Raw genomic sequence first — 14,032 nt, forward strand, 5'->3', positions numbered from 1 at the left:
AAAACCCAAGTGTGCTAACTGTGGTGGTGGTGAGCATAGCTCAGCTTATGGAGGCTGTGAAGTCAGCAAAAGAGAAGCAGAGGTTCAGAAGGTTCAACGAAATGAGAGCTTGAGCGACGCCAAAGCTGTTTACAGGAAAACTTACAGATGAAACAGTGAGGAAAGTAGAGGAGTGCAAAGGCTACAAACAGATAAAGGAAGAAACATGAATTGTGGATAAGAACAATTTCATACTATTTATGGTAGATGTAATAAACTGCTCTGCTCAAACTGAAAAGAAAACTGAAAAGATCAAAATAATCATAAAGTCAGCAGAAAAAAATCCTGGGAATTAAGAGTTTAGGGTGGCAAGAAGTAGGGCAATTATTACATGGAGGTGATGTGTGTCCCTCATTACGGTCATAGTTATAAAACTAAAGGTGCAGAACTGGGATAGCACAGGGTAAACAGCACATAGACATGGCCTACATGTGGGGAAACACGGGACCTGTGGGGGGCAGCACACACATCTTTGATGCGTCTCGCATGCCGGAAATTCAAGAAGAAGAAGAAGAAGAATTTACAACACTTTTTTGAAATAAAACAACACCAATGAATTCAATCCAAAATTCAGGCTCTAAGTATAGATGTACATTTATGAACTTTAAAACATGCCAAATATGCCATGTGGGTAACAACATAATAAGTAGAAACCACAACCTGAACCATAGAAAGTGGCTTTGATCCGAAATGGAACGACTAAGAACGTATAGAATATGTTCAATGTGCCATGAAATGGAAATAAAAAAATAATAATTTACTCAGTGATGGTTGGGTGTAGAAATGTAACAAATAAATTTACTTCTTTTAAAAAGTACTTTCACCTCTAATCCCTGATATAGTGCGGTGAAAGTTTGTTCTCAGTTTATAATTGTACTGAAGAGTGGTAAACAAATAAACAAATCAGGCTTGAGTGGGACTCAATAGAGGAAAAAAAGGTTTATAAACTGATATAAAAAAAAAAGAAAAGTCACATCAATCTCTCTGTTTACTCAATGGTTAAAGTAAACACAAATGTTTTGTCGTTAATGACAATAATCAACATTGTGAAAGGCACACGATGTCTGTGTAAAACAATACTAGATTATTAAATTGGAGCCTAAGGCCAAATATAAGAGTACCTGAATGACTGTCAAAAGGAAGCAGGAAAGAAGATTACTCCGAACACTCAAAAAATGGAGCACTTGTTATATTCATTAATGTCACTCATCTGTCAGCATGAGTGGGTTCAAACCAGTGACCTTGAGACTAATCACTAATTATCCAGTGGGCTTCAGTGCCACATTGCAGTCAATTAGTCATGCCATTAGCTGAATCTGTTGGTACCATTAACTATTCAACGCACCCACCGGAATTTACTCAATACTTACACATGACACTCAAAGGCACACACGTGCTTTTCTGGCACTGGACGCACACACACACACACACACACACACACACACACACACACACACACACACACACACACACACACACACACACACACACACACACACACACACACACACACACACACACACACACACACTGCAGAAGAAAGCTGTAATTTCAGATGTTTATTGACGGAGACAGATCCAATCCCAGTGAGATGTTCACAGGTGATCGGTTTTCTTCTCTCCCTACTCCACACACACTCACATTCCTGATGTCGACACTTTCCCACAGCCACACCGTTACTTTAAAAAATTCCATTGACACCACCTAACCCTCAATTTGTTGCCACACGTTGCCTTATCACCAGACTGTTCAACAACATGCAGAAAAAGGGCTAAAATGACAGGTGGGAGGTGCAACGACAGAAGGAGGTGCAAACACCAACCAAGGTCACTTTGACACTGTGCGCTGAAGTGTTCTATTCATATCTGCTGCCAGCCATTACCTTGTGTTAGGGAAATAAAAAATGCAATAAAAACACAAAAAGGATGAGAGTATCACATTTGTGTGTGTGTGTGTGTGTGTGTGTGTGTGTGTGTATGTGTGTATGTGTGTGTTACTTTACAGTAATATGAAGGTGAGGGCTTTCACCCAACAGACAGACAGACAGACATATTAATTAATTTATATACAATTAGACAGACAAACAGATAGATTGACAGATGGATACTGTATATAGATATACAGACAGACATAGAGCTGAATAGAAGTGTGTTACACGCCTTCCAGACTGCAGAGATGGCTGCAGCAAAGCACATGCTGAATACCAATTGACCCACTATGGCAGCTCAATACACACAATCCTTTATTCGCATCTCCACACATCCGGATTCCAGCCAAACAAGAAATGTCAACGCCTTAGCCTCAACTTTGACAGGCAGTCATTCATTGTTTACAAGACAACATTTTAGAGACACAACATGTTTTGCTAAATGCACAATTATATCCAACCACACACGCAAAAACATACACGCACAAAGACTTAAAGAAGTAACAAGGTTTATTATAGCTTAAAATAAACCCTTATTTTGTTTGTTAAAAACAAATTTATTATATTTTTTATCATTAGGGAAAAAAAGCCACAAAGAACACCAACCTTTCTTGTAGGCCTGTTTTAACCTCATGGAATTGCTTAAATTTTCCTACAAAAGCGCATATGCACCAAAATCATTTATTTATTTATTTATTTATACAGGTATAGTTCCGTTGAGACAGTGAGGTCTCATTTACAAGAGAGACCTCTTTTGGACTCTATGTTAATAACTAAAACATATCTAAAAGTTACAAGCAGACATTTTAACTCAAAAGACATTTTTTGACTTAATAACATTGACTGCCAAAGACGTCTGAAGATGTGAATTGTGTTTTTTGGCTGGGGTTGCTAGGAGACAGTTTGACGAAACTAAGGTGAATATCTAACTTGTACCATGGTGTAGTGACCAACTGGTGACATGTAGGTGGCAGAAGCGCACCTTTGGATGAGAGATCACCTGTGTTGGGCAGAGCTCAGAGGGAGAGGAAAGGAGTTTACAAGACAGAAATTGGTGCTACGAGAGTTGATGCTGAAGTTCTCAGCAGCTCACATCAGCACACATTCGACCAGAGCATGTGTGGAACCTAAGTCAACTATTGAGAGTGTCGTGATGGTGAGAGAAAACTATCAAAAAAGAGGCAAGTGGTGAGACTCGGCATGTCCGGGAGGAGGAGGAAGTTGCATGTGGGGAGAATGACGGGGGGAGAGACTTGGAGGAACACCAAAATACAGTAAGCAAACCATTCAACTCTGACATAGATAGCAAAATAATAATAATGATTTTGCCATAAAAAGCCCTGTTCAGTGTTGTTTTTGTAGTTTTGTAGTGGAAAACTAATTTTTAGGTGTCCTTAAAGCAAAAAAAAAAAAAAAAAAAAAAAAAAAAAAATTGCTTTTAAGTCACTTTTCTCAGCTTTTTGTCACAAACGGGCGATTTATCTGAAAATTGCCTCTATTCAACTGCAGATTACGGAAAAACAAAACAAGCTAGAAACAAAATAATTTTTTTCTGATGAAACTAGAGACTTAAATCTTTCAGAATTGTGTCAGAATTGTCATAGTACAAAATATTCTGTGGGTCTTTAAAAATCAGTGAAAATCATCTAAAACGCCTGGCAATATGGGGTTGGCTGCTCTGAAAGGGGCTGGCAGTGAATGAGTTAAGTGTTGCAAAATTCCAACAAAGTCAAATTCAAATTAATAAATTGCCAAACAGAAAGCTATGGCTGTAATGATATTTACACCTCCAGGAAAAGTGTAGATAGAACACCAACCGTAGTCTCTAATAAAATGTAATAACCAATTTCATAACAAAAAGTGAAAATTATGAGTCTTGTTTGAGTTGTTTGCTATAGCAGATGATTTTGCCTACATGTACTGGACTAAAAAAAGGAAATGAAGGGAAGGGATATGATGTCTGACAATGGGATATGAAACACATAGCTCGGTTTCTCAGGTGATGATTTAAAGGATTCTGCAGAGTTTGCTTTTTTATGTCATGCTGTTTTACTTTCAAACTGCTTAACTTTATGACAGCTTATACATTTTTTAGATACTATTTCACATGTCTTCAAATAAAGAGCTTTGTTAGCAACTGCAAAGCCTTCCAACATTTACAAGAATATTTTGGCTGATGAGCTGTTCTATGTGAAGTATATTGAAAATAGTAAAAGCCAAACAAGAGGAAGTGCTGAGTAAAAGCTTCCTTGCTTCATTGCAGCAGGTACTTTAAAGCCACATCCAGTCCAATTTAATGTGACAGCAACAAATGTATCTTTTTAAAGACTTCACGGGGTTTAGCTTCAACTGAAAGATAGACAAATTACTGAAATACAAATAAAACAGGATGATTGTAAAGCTATAATGCACTGTGGTAGATCCTTAAGTGAGTCTAAAGTTAAGATATAAATGGATTAGCATTTTCTTTATTTGTAAATGGAAAGTAACGGTCAAGTCGTCAAGGCCCTGGCCAAAATTTGAGCTGAATTTTGAAGAGTGGCAATTTTTGTGTCATTTGTAAGCAAAAATGATAGCACTTAGTTTCTTCCCATATTTGTTTATTCCATTAACACAGTCTCCAAAAGACACTTAAATAGGTATTAGATTTCAGTTAACAACAAAGTTTTAAAGTTTTTACATTTTTCCTGTCAAACGAGCAGCTAATGGTATGTATTATGTAAATGTGAAACTAACTGCATAATTATGCAAAGCAGGCACCGAAACAACATTTTGTTACCCAGCAAAGCGATCTATTAATTCTTCTAGATTTCCCTCGTTCAGACTCTAGTAGTCTGGAAAATGTAATGAAGTATAGAGTCAGTAGCTGAAGTTGGTGGAATAGACAAGTGCCTAATGCAGTTGGCTTAAAATAATTAGTATTTTTCTACATAAAATATATTATCTCTACCATTAACACATAGGAGCAGGAGGCAGCTGCAGTGCAATGTGGGGGAGCATTGGTCAAGTGTTAGACCTCAACTCTAACCCATGGTTTCATCATTGAGTTCACTGTACATTGCCTCTGAAATATAAACTCTTGGGTGATTCAAGGGGTAAAATAAGCCATGCCTCCCTCTACAGTAGATGTCCCTTGGTGAGCATGTGGTGCCAGTTTGGGAAGCATTATATTTCCTGACAGTGTAGCTTCAATTCCTGATGGGAATGATCACGTATAAAGTTTATAAAGAAAAAATTTCTAGATCTATGCCCCTCAAATACTTGGATATTTTTGCAGAAAAAGCTTATATATCAATTTTGACATTGACGTCTCCATATTTATTGCTACTGATATTAATGCTACTGGAAATGCATACAAACACTCACAGTAATATACATCTAGTATGAAACTAAACAAAACTTTTCAATAAAAGCTGTGTTTAGGGAGGAGCAAAAGTTATGCCCAGAAAAAGCCAGGATGGAATCCACTTTGCCAAAATTCGAGCAGAACAATTTGACACCAAAAATGAACAAATGGATGGATGGAAAGTAGTTTGTGTGAATGAGATTGGGGGATAACTGCCTTTGTGCCACAGTATTATGTAAATTATGTATTCCGTGACGCATGAGTGTCAAACTCTGGTCCATACTCCAATACACCAGATTATAACTAAAACCTCATTATCAGGTCTTCTACAGTGTTTACTGATGGCACACCTTCATATTCATCTCTGATCTTTGTTGATGAAGTTGTCCTCTTGTTTACTATGAAACAACAACCTTAATCTCTTGTTGATATGGTTTGTGGCCAAGTGTGATCCTAAATTTGAGACTGATGTTCTCGGTACAAAATCCTTCCTCAAGTGGATGACTTTAAGAATCTCAGGATCTTAAGGACGAGACGAGATCCATTGTTCATCAGTATGTAGTAAGTATATAAGTACATACAAACAAGCCACCAACTCGTGCTGGGGTTTACACAGAGCACCGACACGCGAAGAATGTCAGGAATTTACATCCGTGTCAAAGCGCCTCGCATTTCAACGCAGTACGAAAAATGGCCGGATTCAGTGGCAAATTTTGCCAAAACTTTCAGGCTCTGTCGCGTGCCAAACCAGATCAGCAGGGAGCAACATGAATGTTCACGCACTGCAACGCACTCTACAAATATGGTCACAATTGTAGCATTTGTGGAAGTTTTTTGACACATCAAAAACTTCTCCACGAGTGCTCCGAATGCTACGCACTGTTACAAACCCTCTCCAGTTAGGTTGCGTTTTGTTGCGAGTGTCACAAATGCAGATTTGACACTCGTATCGTGTCGGAACTCTGTGTAATCTCAGCATAACCAGAACTGTAATGAGGCACTCATACGTTTCTAATTACATATATACCTAAAATATTTTGAAAATGTCATTGTTTTGTGATTATCTGATCCATCACTCATTCATTTGTTTTGGGTTGAAGCTCTCCCTTCTGCTTATTTTCTCCTTAGATTTGCTTCCCAAAGGTCTTCAGGATGGTGTTTATGAATATTTCACTAAACTGCATTCTTAGGTTATCAATAATAAAATGCCATATTCTTATAAATATCTAAAAATACAGCTGGACTCTCCCTCTACTGTGTCATTAAAGTTTCATATACACCTTGCAAACGGCTAAATCTTCCACCATAACAGACCTCATATGGATGCAACGGCTTGACTGCGTGCCAGTGGTTTTCTCTCACTTTCATGGCTTTGTTTTGTCCATATTTATGCAGTGTGTTGCACATCCTAAGTGGCAGAATTCCAAACCAGTGGAAGCAACAAAAGCGATTCACACTCAGAGATCTGAATCACCACTGCTAAACACGACAGCACTATGGCATTACAGTCAGACAAACACACTCTCTCAGCCCACACGCTCTGCACTGTCCAAGATACTATCGTCTACTCTCTCAGCCTGACAAGCAAAGGCGAACAACAGTGCCTACTCGTTCTCTTACCGTGGTGAAATGTCACAGCCTTGTTGCATGAAGGCACCCAGTGAAAACCACAGGGAGTTGAAGATCCCAAACTCATTAGGAGGTTGGTCAGTGGGGCCCTGCTCTGTAGCTCCCTCCTCTGGTTCTTCTGCATGCCATTCATAGGGACTGAAACGACTCACCTGAAACAACACAAAAAACAAAACAAAGACAATAAACACCATTTATCGAAACAACAAATTGGTTATTGGTTAAGGTGGAAAAGAGCTAAGCTGATGACTTTGAATGACTTTAATAAAATTGTCTAACAAGAGCACTCAAAGAGCATGAACTTCCACCAAGAGTCAAATATCCTCTTTGCCAATAATATTAGCAGTTATCTGGATCAATGATCCTGATCATGGTAAAATGATCACACTTTAAAGGCTTGGAAGAAATGTATATCCTCATGAATAACATTACAGTAGGACCAAATGTATGGGCACCCCCATTTTTTGCAAAAAAAAAATCCACAACCTGGATCTGATTTAAATGAAACTCGATGGAGTAATTAAGCAACCAACCCAACATAACTGAGTCAAGTTTCATAAAGATCTGTTGGTTACGTAATCAATATATACATTTTTGAAAAAAGAGAGATAGGAATTATTTTACATTTTTAAAACTGATCCAGAATCAGTATATTGATCCAGATCCCCACAAAAAACTTTGGTTCAAATTTTGTCAAAATATCTTAAGTATTTTTGGTGTAATCCTGCTAACAAACAAATGAATAAACGCAGGTGAAAGTATTACCTCCTTAGCAAAGGGAATACGTTTTAAAGACTAAACTCTAGTATAATTGTTTTAAGATCCTACTATAGCGAATAAAGAGGGAAGATCACAACAAACAACATCAAGACAATACTTCATTTATGAAATACTAGAAACATAATGAAAAAAAATGTCAAAGGTGAATTATCATGGACTCTTGATAATTCCTAGCAGCAAACACTTACCAAGAACAGCACAACGCTGACTCCGATGTAGGCGAAAACTATGCACATCCAGATCTCGTAGGCCAATGGGTCCAGGAATGAGAAAACACCTGGTTTGGATTTTTGAGGCTTTTTGATCATGATTGAAATTCCCAGGGACATAAAAGGCTTGGAGAAGTCGATCACCTCTTCTCTCACAAGAGTGATGGTCAGCGGTGCAACAGCAATTTCTGCTTTCTGTAAATAAGAAGCAAGGCGTTAAGCACTTTCTTTAGACAGATGCACTGCTCTAGGTTTGCAGTTGTAAATCTAAGACAGTTTCATTAAGGAGCACTTAGTATTTCTTTGCTAGCAACAAGTTATAAGAATGTGGTATAAGTGTAACAAAAAGTTTGGGAATAGTGAAGTTCATTAAATGTCCAGTAAAAAAAACAAAAACATTATCAGTTCAATAACCACAGATGGTGTCTGCAGTAATAAAACACATTTTCATCTAATGGCAGAAAAGTCACAGAAAGCTTTGGTATCGTTTGCCTCAAATCAAAACTGATTAGTCAGAGCAGCAGATCAGCTGTGCCACCTTCACTAAGGATTCATGAGGGGATTTCTTCTGTCGCTGATCTGCAGTAACACCTCTGCTGCCATTGTCCTCTATGAGATTATAGAAAGTCTGCATTCTGGTAATAACATAAAATCCCACTTTTGGCTGAGTCATTGGAAAAAAAATTGCCTGCTCAGAAAGTAGGTGAACCTGAGTGACTTTCTACACAAAAGGACACAATGAGCTTCAGGATGAGTACAGACTGCATTAAGCATATTTTTGTTGTTGTGTAATCCTAATAATCTAGTGTAGATCACATTTACAATACAAACTTGGAGGGTGAAAGTGATGGTTTGTGTTGGAAAAGGTTTTAGAACACACAATATATATAATTTTTTTAATTTAATTTAATTTAATCTTTCTTCTCATAACGTATCCTCACCCCATACACAAGTTCGCCAACCATTCCATTCCATATTTTTGTCTCCGGATCTCTGGCTCCGTACTTCCCATCTGGAACAATGGATATCTTATACTTGATCCCAATGTGTTTGGCAATCTCTGAAGCTAAATCCACACAGTAGCCTTCGAATTGGTCATTGCCCTCATAAAGCTCCCAGTTCTTCTTCAGCATCACGTAAGGACCTTCCTACAAAACCAGCATAAGGGGAAAAAAAAGACTGTTTGGAGGAACATCACGGATCAAAAGGAACAAGCAGGGAAGAAAAGAAAAATAAACAATAAGAAAGAAGCATCTATAACCCTTAGGGTAACATAAACACAGTAATGCACATACATGGGTTTATATTAGGGTGCTCTCACACCAGCACTATCTGGTCCGCTTGGAGTGGACTCGAGTTCGGCGCACCTGCAAATTTGGTTCGTTTGGGCTGGTGTGAAAGTGGATCAATTTGATTTGGTTCAAACTAAAGAACCGTACGGAGACCACCTCCAGAGGTCGTTCTCGGTACGGTTTCAAGTGGAGTTCAGTGCGGCTCGCGTGTGGTGAGAACATTGACCGGCCTCATGTTCAGACCAGCGCTGCTATGTAGCAGCCTTTTTGGTCAACGGAGGCTTCTGTATTACGCCACATGGTGTATTTTGGGAAGCGCTAACTTCATTTCTTCACACAAGTTTGGTTTGGAGCTAACTAGAGATGAATCGGGGTCAAATGTGGTCAAAAGAGGAGGTACAGTACCTCATAAAAATATGGGCAGATGAGCACATTAGTGCTCAATTGTCAAGCATGTTGGGGTATATATAACATTCATAGTAGTTGGTTCCTTTGCAAAAACACTGGTGTGAATGAGAACTAAACTAGTTGAGAATCGTAACTATGTAATAACTTTTGGTCTGACAAAACTATCTTTTTATTTAAAAAACTAAAAAGACATCAATAGATCTTTGTTAAATTTTAAAGTCAGACCATAGATTTAGAGGAACCAGCTGGAATTGTTTTTTTTTTTTACGTTTACCGATTTCATTGACAGCTGCTTTCTAACAACGTATTTCTTTTTGTTCTCGGCTCGTTCTGACTCTACTAGGATTGTCTGCTGATGCACAACAGTGGAGCAAAGAGGAGCATAAACAATATAAAGAAAACAAAACTACAGACATGCAAAGAACATTAAAAGAGGACTGCTGCTTTTATAACGCACGCTGCAAACAAGAACGGAAAAGGGCCTTTTATTGTCTGTTAGGAGAATGGTGACTTGGGATCCAACACATACACACTGACACACAAGTGTGTAGGAACAAAAAAAGCAGGTGCATACAAATTACTGCACTTCCACAAAGAGAAGAAAAACACACGCACACACACACGCACGCGCACACACACACACAGAGTGAGAGAGAAACGCTGAGTGACAGGAGCAGTGAGTTGTTGTATAATGCCTGAGGCCACTAACCCTGTAATCCAACTGAAACCAATCCTATTTAAATGTTATCAAACCTTTTTATCAAAGACCAATCTCATTTAATTAATCAAAAGGGTTTTCAGGTTATTCAATACTCCAAAGCTACAAAATGGCTTGTGAAGATAATAAAACACAATGGAGTACTAAAGAGATATTATGCTTCCATCAGTAAATTTACATAGACAACAAACTGGGTCTATTCAGAGTGGGTTACATGCACAATTTAAAAAAAGTAGATGTACAGTTTACAGATCTGGATGCAAACGTATAGAAATAAAGCAGACTAGAAAAGTGAATAACTTTGAAACAAGCAGAGGCATGTATGTGTAAAGGGTTGCCAATTAGTTTGGAATAAAGTATTGTTAACCTCTTCTTATGAATCGATTTAGACAAACTTGATCAATTGAGCAAATTGAGTAAAGACGCAAATAAGTTTTAGCCAAATTAATTCCAATCTTATAGACAACCTTGTATAAGCAGACATCACAAACCTCCAATGGAAAGTTATATTCATGCTTATATCCTTCATTTGTAAACACGTATAGTAAAATGACATTTTAACAGTTTGTTTTTGTGATAAATACACACATAACATTATCATACTAATAACACATAAACATAGTACACAAAGAAAAAAATACTGAATCAAAATATAATCTATTGCGCAAAGCACACTTTATTGGACAATGCAAAGCAGCATTTTTTTTAAAATTCTTGTAAAATCAACTTTACATTTGAATTAAAAACAAACAAAGGAAAATAAGATATTAATCCTATTTTTTTTACATTACTACGGAAGCCCTAAAGGGCCATGCTTTCATTTTATTTCCTCCATTTTCCTGTGATAGCGACTTAATTTTCTCGAGATCTTGAGATAACCATGAGACTTTGTTTTTCCGTGATAATGAGTTAATTTAATTTGTTCTCCCAAGATAATGGGATAATAAACTAAACAATATTGTAGTATATTAAATCACTAATGTGTATATTATCTGTAATAGCGAGACATAATGCTATTTCAGCCTGTGTCAGGCCTTGATTGAAAAGAAACCTAATGCGGTGATCTATATGTTCCTGCTCCTCTGACATTGTTACACTGCAATAATTTATTATACTACACTATTGTTTGGTTTATTATCCCATTATCTCAAGAAAAAAAATTAAATTAACTCATTATATAAAAAACAAAAGTCTGGTTATCTCGAGATCTCGACAAAATTAAGTCGTTATAACGAGAAAACAGAGGAAATAAAATGTATGAAAGCATGGTCCTTTCTGTACATTACAGTAAAAACCAGAAAACTTGCTACTTGCAGAACACTGCTTTTTAAAGAAAAGAAAAAAAAAAAAAAACATTTAAATCATTCAATTTATGTTTTGGTAAAATACTCAATGGGAAAAAACACAATCAGTGAGAACATAGAAACAATGATTCCAGTACATTGCCCCACATATAACAAAACACCAAATCAATGCTGTAACAGTTTGTCTTCTTTACATTTCACACATTTTACCAAGCCCGCATTCATTTTAAAATAGATAAATCATTTTTTTTTCTCCTAATGTCGGAGAATGGTGGGATCAGAAACATTAGCGGCTCCTGGGGTGCTTGTTCTAATGACTCAACATGAATCATGATGGTAATGAACGACAAATGTGCTCCATGTAAATACAATTTTAACACTTTCAAAGCCAGGGGAAAAAAGCACTGCAGTGGGGATCAAAACCAACTTCACAAACAAAGATGTGCAGTAAAATGTCCCTAAAAAGACATTATTTTATCGCTGGTTTACTAGGTTGGCCAGTTGCTGACATCCATGACAACTTGTTCTCTACTTGATCAGTTCATGTTTAAATGACTAAACGTGATGTATTTGTATTTAAATAAAGGAAATATTTTTTGTTACACTCAAATGTGATGTCCTTGTTTATGCTGCACTGGGTTGCACAGCATTGGGCACAAGACATAGTACCACAAACACCATTGTCAATTTATCCCACACCCTCTAATTGAACTTCTTATTTTATACCTAACATAGCATTTGTTTTTAGAAATTAATATTTATCTAAGCTTGCATACTGAATAAATAACATCTTATGTACTTCATGTGACTTCATACCTCCAGGTTGGCCCCACTGTCCCCCAGAGACTCACTGTGGGGCTGCTTTGCAACCTTGTGAGTCTTCACCACATTTTCCTACAAAGTTCTCTAAATATCCAAGATGCTCATTCTACAGTCCCAAAGAACCTAATTTGAAGAATAGAAAAGCAAACTGCACTTCATGGAACAGTAATCACAAAGTGTTCATTCTGAAAATCCGGATCTTAGGAAACGAAGACCAAAGAATCCGATGACTACTTACAAATTTCTATCGCCTGAACCTCAACTGCTTTGCTCATTTCCCCCACCATCAACTTAAATAAAGTGTAAATGCAGCCATTCATACAAGAAGGCGGCAAGTTAATAAATAACTTGTTACAAATGTGATCAATCTTTGTGTGTAATTTATCTGTTTAGTGCTGATGTATGAGGAATATTACATTCTACAAATGAGAACCTGTTATTCTTAATTGAATCAGCTGTAGAAACTATAATCTTTGCATTATTTACTGCCCTGAAGACACGTAATCTGGGCCCCATAGTGAACAGCAGGTCCTCATGGTACCAGTGAATGTCCTTCATTGATATTAGCTCATTTTTCTTCTGAAATAATTGGCTCTCGGTGGAAGCTGTTTACCTAACTTGAGTTAAAGAGGATGCATTCATCCCTATTTCAAGGTCATGTGAAATCACACGGAGCTACTTTAGTTTTAGTAGAAACATGGAAAGACAAATTGAAACCAATCTGACCCTTGCCATGGATGCTTTCCAAGGTTAAGTTATTAGTTTGCACCAGGCATTTTGCTTAAAGGAGCAGGTGGTAATGCCAGTGCATAGCAGTGAGTTTATTTTTGTGAGTAAGATATGCCGTTGCCTGTATTTACTGCCTGGATGAAAGCACATCACAGAGGTGTCTCCCAATGTGGCATCATGAGTCACAGCGTGGCATGAAAAGGGGAGATGAAATTGGTGAGAGGAGAGAAAGACTGTCAAAATCTGATATCTATAAGAATGGAGGAAATGGGAGAAGAAGCAGGTATAGAGATGGATATTGGATGTAGGAAAGATAGAAGGGAATGACGAAATGAGAACGGGGATGACAAAAGGCAGAAAATAGAAAAACAAGAATTGAGTGAAAGGCAGAGAGGGAGCAGCAGAGTAAGAGGTTTTACCCCCTCCAAAAAAGGAGAAACTTACAAGAAGAGGGATAGAAGGGTGGGTAAAAAAAGGAGAGAAGTAAATGTTTGGAGCTGAAAAGAAATGAAATATTTCACACTGTCGCCAAAAAGTCAGAAAGGACTTGTTATTTAAGTCAGTTAGCTAGCTCATGTAAAAAAAGCCACCCTGACCCAACCCAACAGGCACCAAACTGCCCAGTCATTGTTTCAGCACATCATCATCATCATCTATTCAGCCGTAACATAGCGACTTAGCTGTCCACTTAAACACTCCACTTGCATGCAAGTTTAATAATCAGTTAATAACCTTATTAAACCCAGTTACTGCCTGATGAGTCAGCATTGTTATCTACCAGCTTGTTAGCCACAAAGAGAAGAAAACATTAGCAAACTAACAAGCATTC

The 14,032-nt window shown here is 37.5% G+C and overlaps 1 protein-coding gene across 9 annotated transcripts in view; it reads right to left on the reverse strand.

The window, feature by feature from the left end:
- Positions 1 to 14,032, reverse strand: part of gria4a (glutamate receptor, ionotropic, AMPA 4a) — a 116,682-nt gene that overhangs the window by 28,309 nt on the left and 74,341 nt on the right. For all 9 annotated transcript variants that reach the window (XM_028465541.1, XM_028465535.1, XM_028465532.1 and 6 more), the window contains exons 11-13: positions 8,872 to 9,078; positions 7,910 to 8,125; positions 6,933 to 7,093 (exon numbers count right to left, since the gene is read on the reverse strand). In XM_028465541.1, coding sequence (XP_028321342.1) covers positions 6,933 to 7,093; positions 7,910 to 8,125; positions 8,872 to 9,078 — 584 coding nt within the window. The remainder of the gene's footprint in view (positions 1 to 6,932; positions 7,094 to 7,909; positions 8,126 to 8,871; positions 9,079 to 14,032) is intronic.

This window comes from Gouania willdenowi, chromosome 13 (genome assembly GCF_900634775.1).
Source record: "Gouania willdenowi chromosome 13, fGouWil2.1, whole genome shotgun sequence".
Taxonomy (NCBI): domain Eukaryota; kingdom Metazoa; phylum Chordata; class Actinopteri; order Blenniiformes; family Gobiesocidae; genus Gouania; species Gouania willdenowi.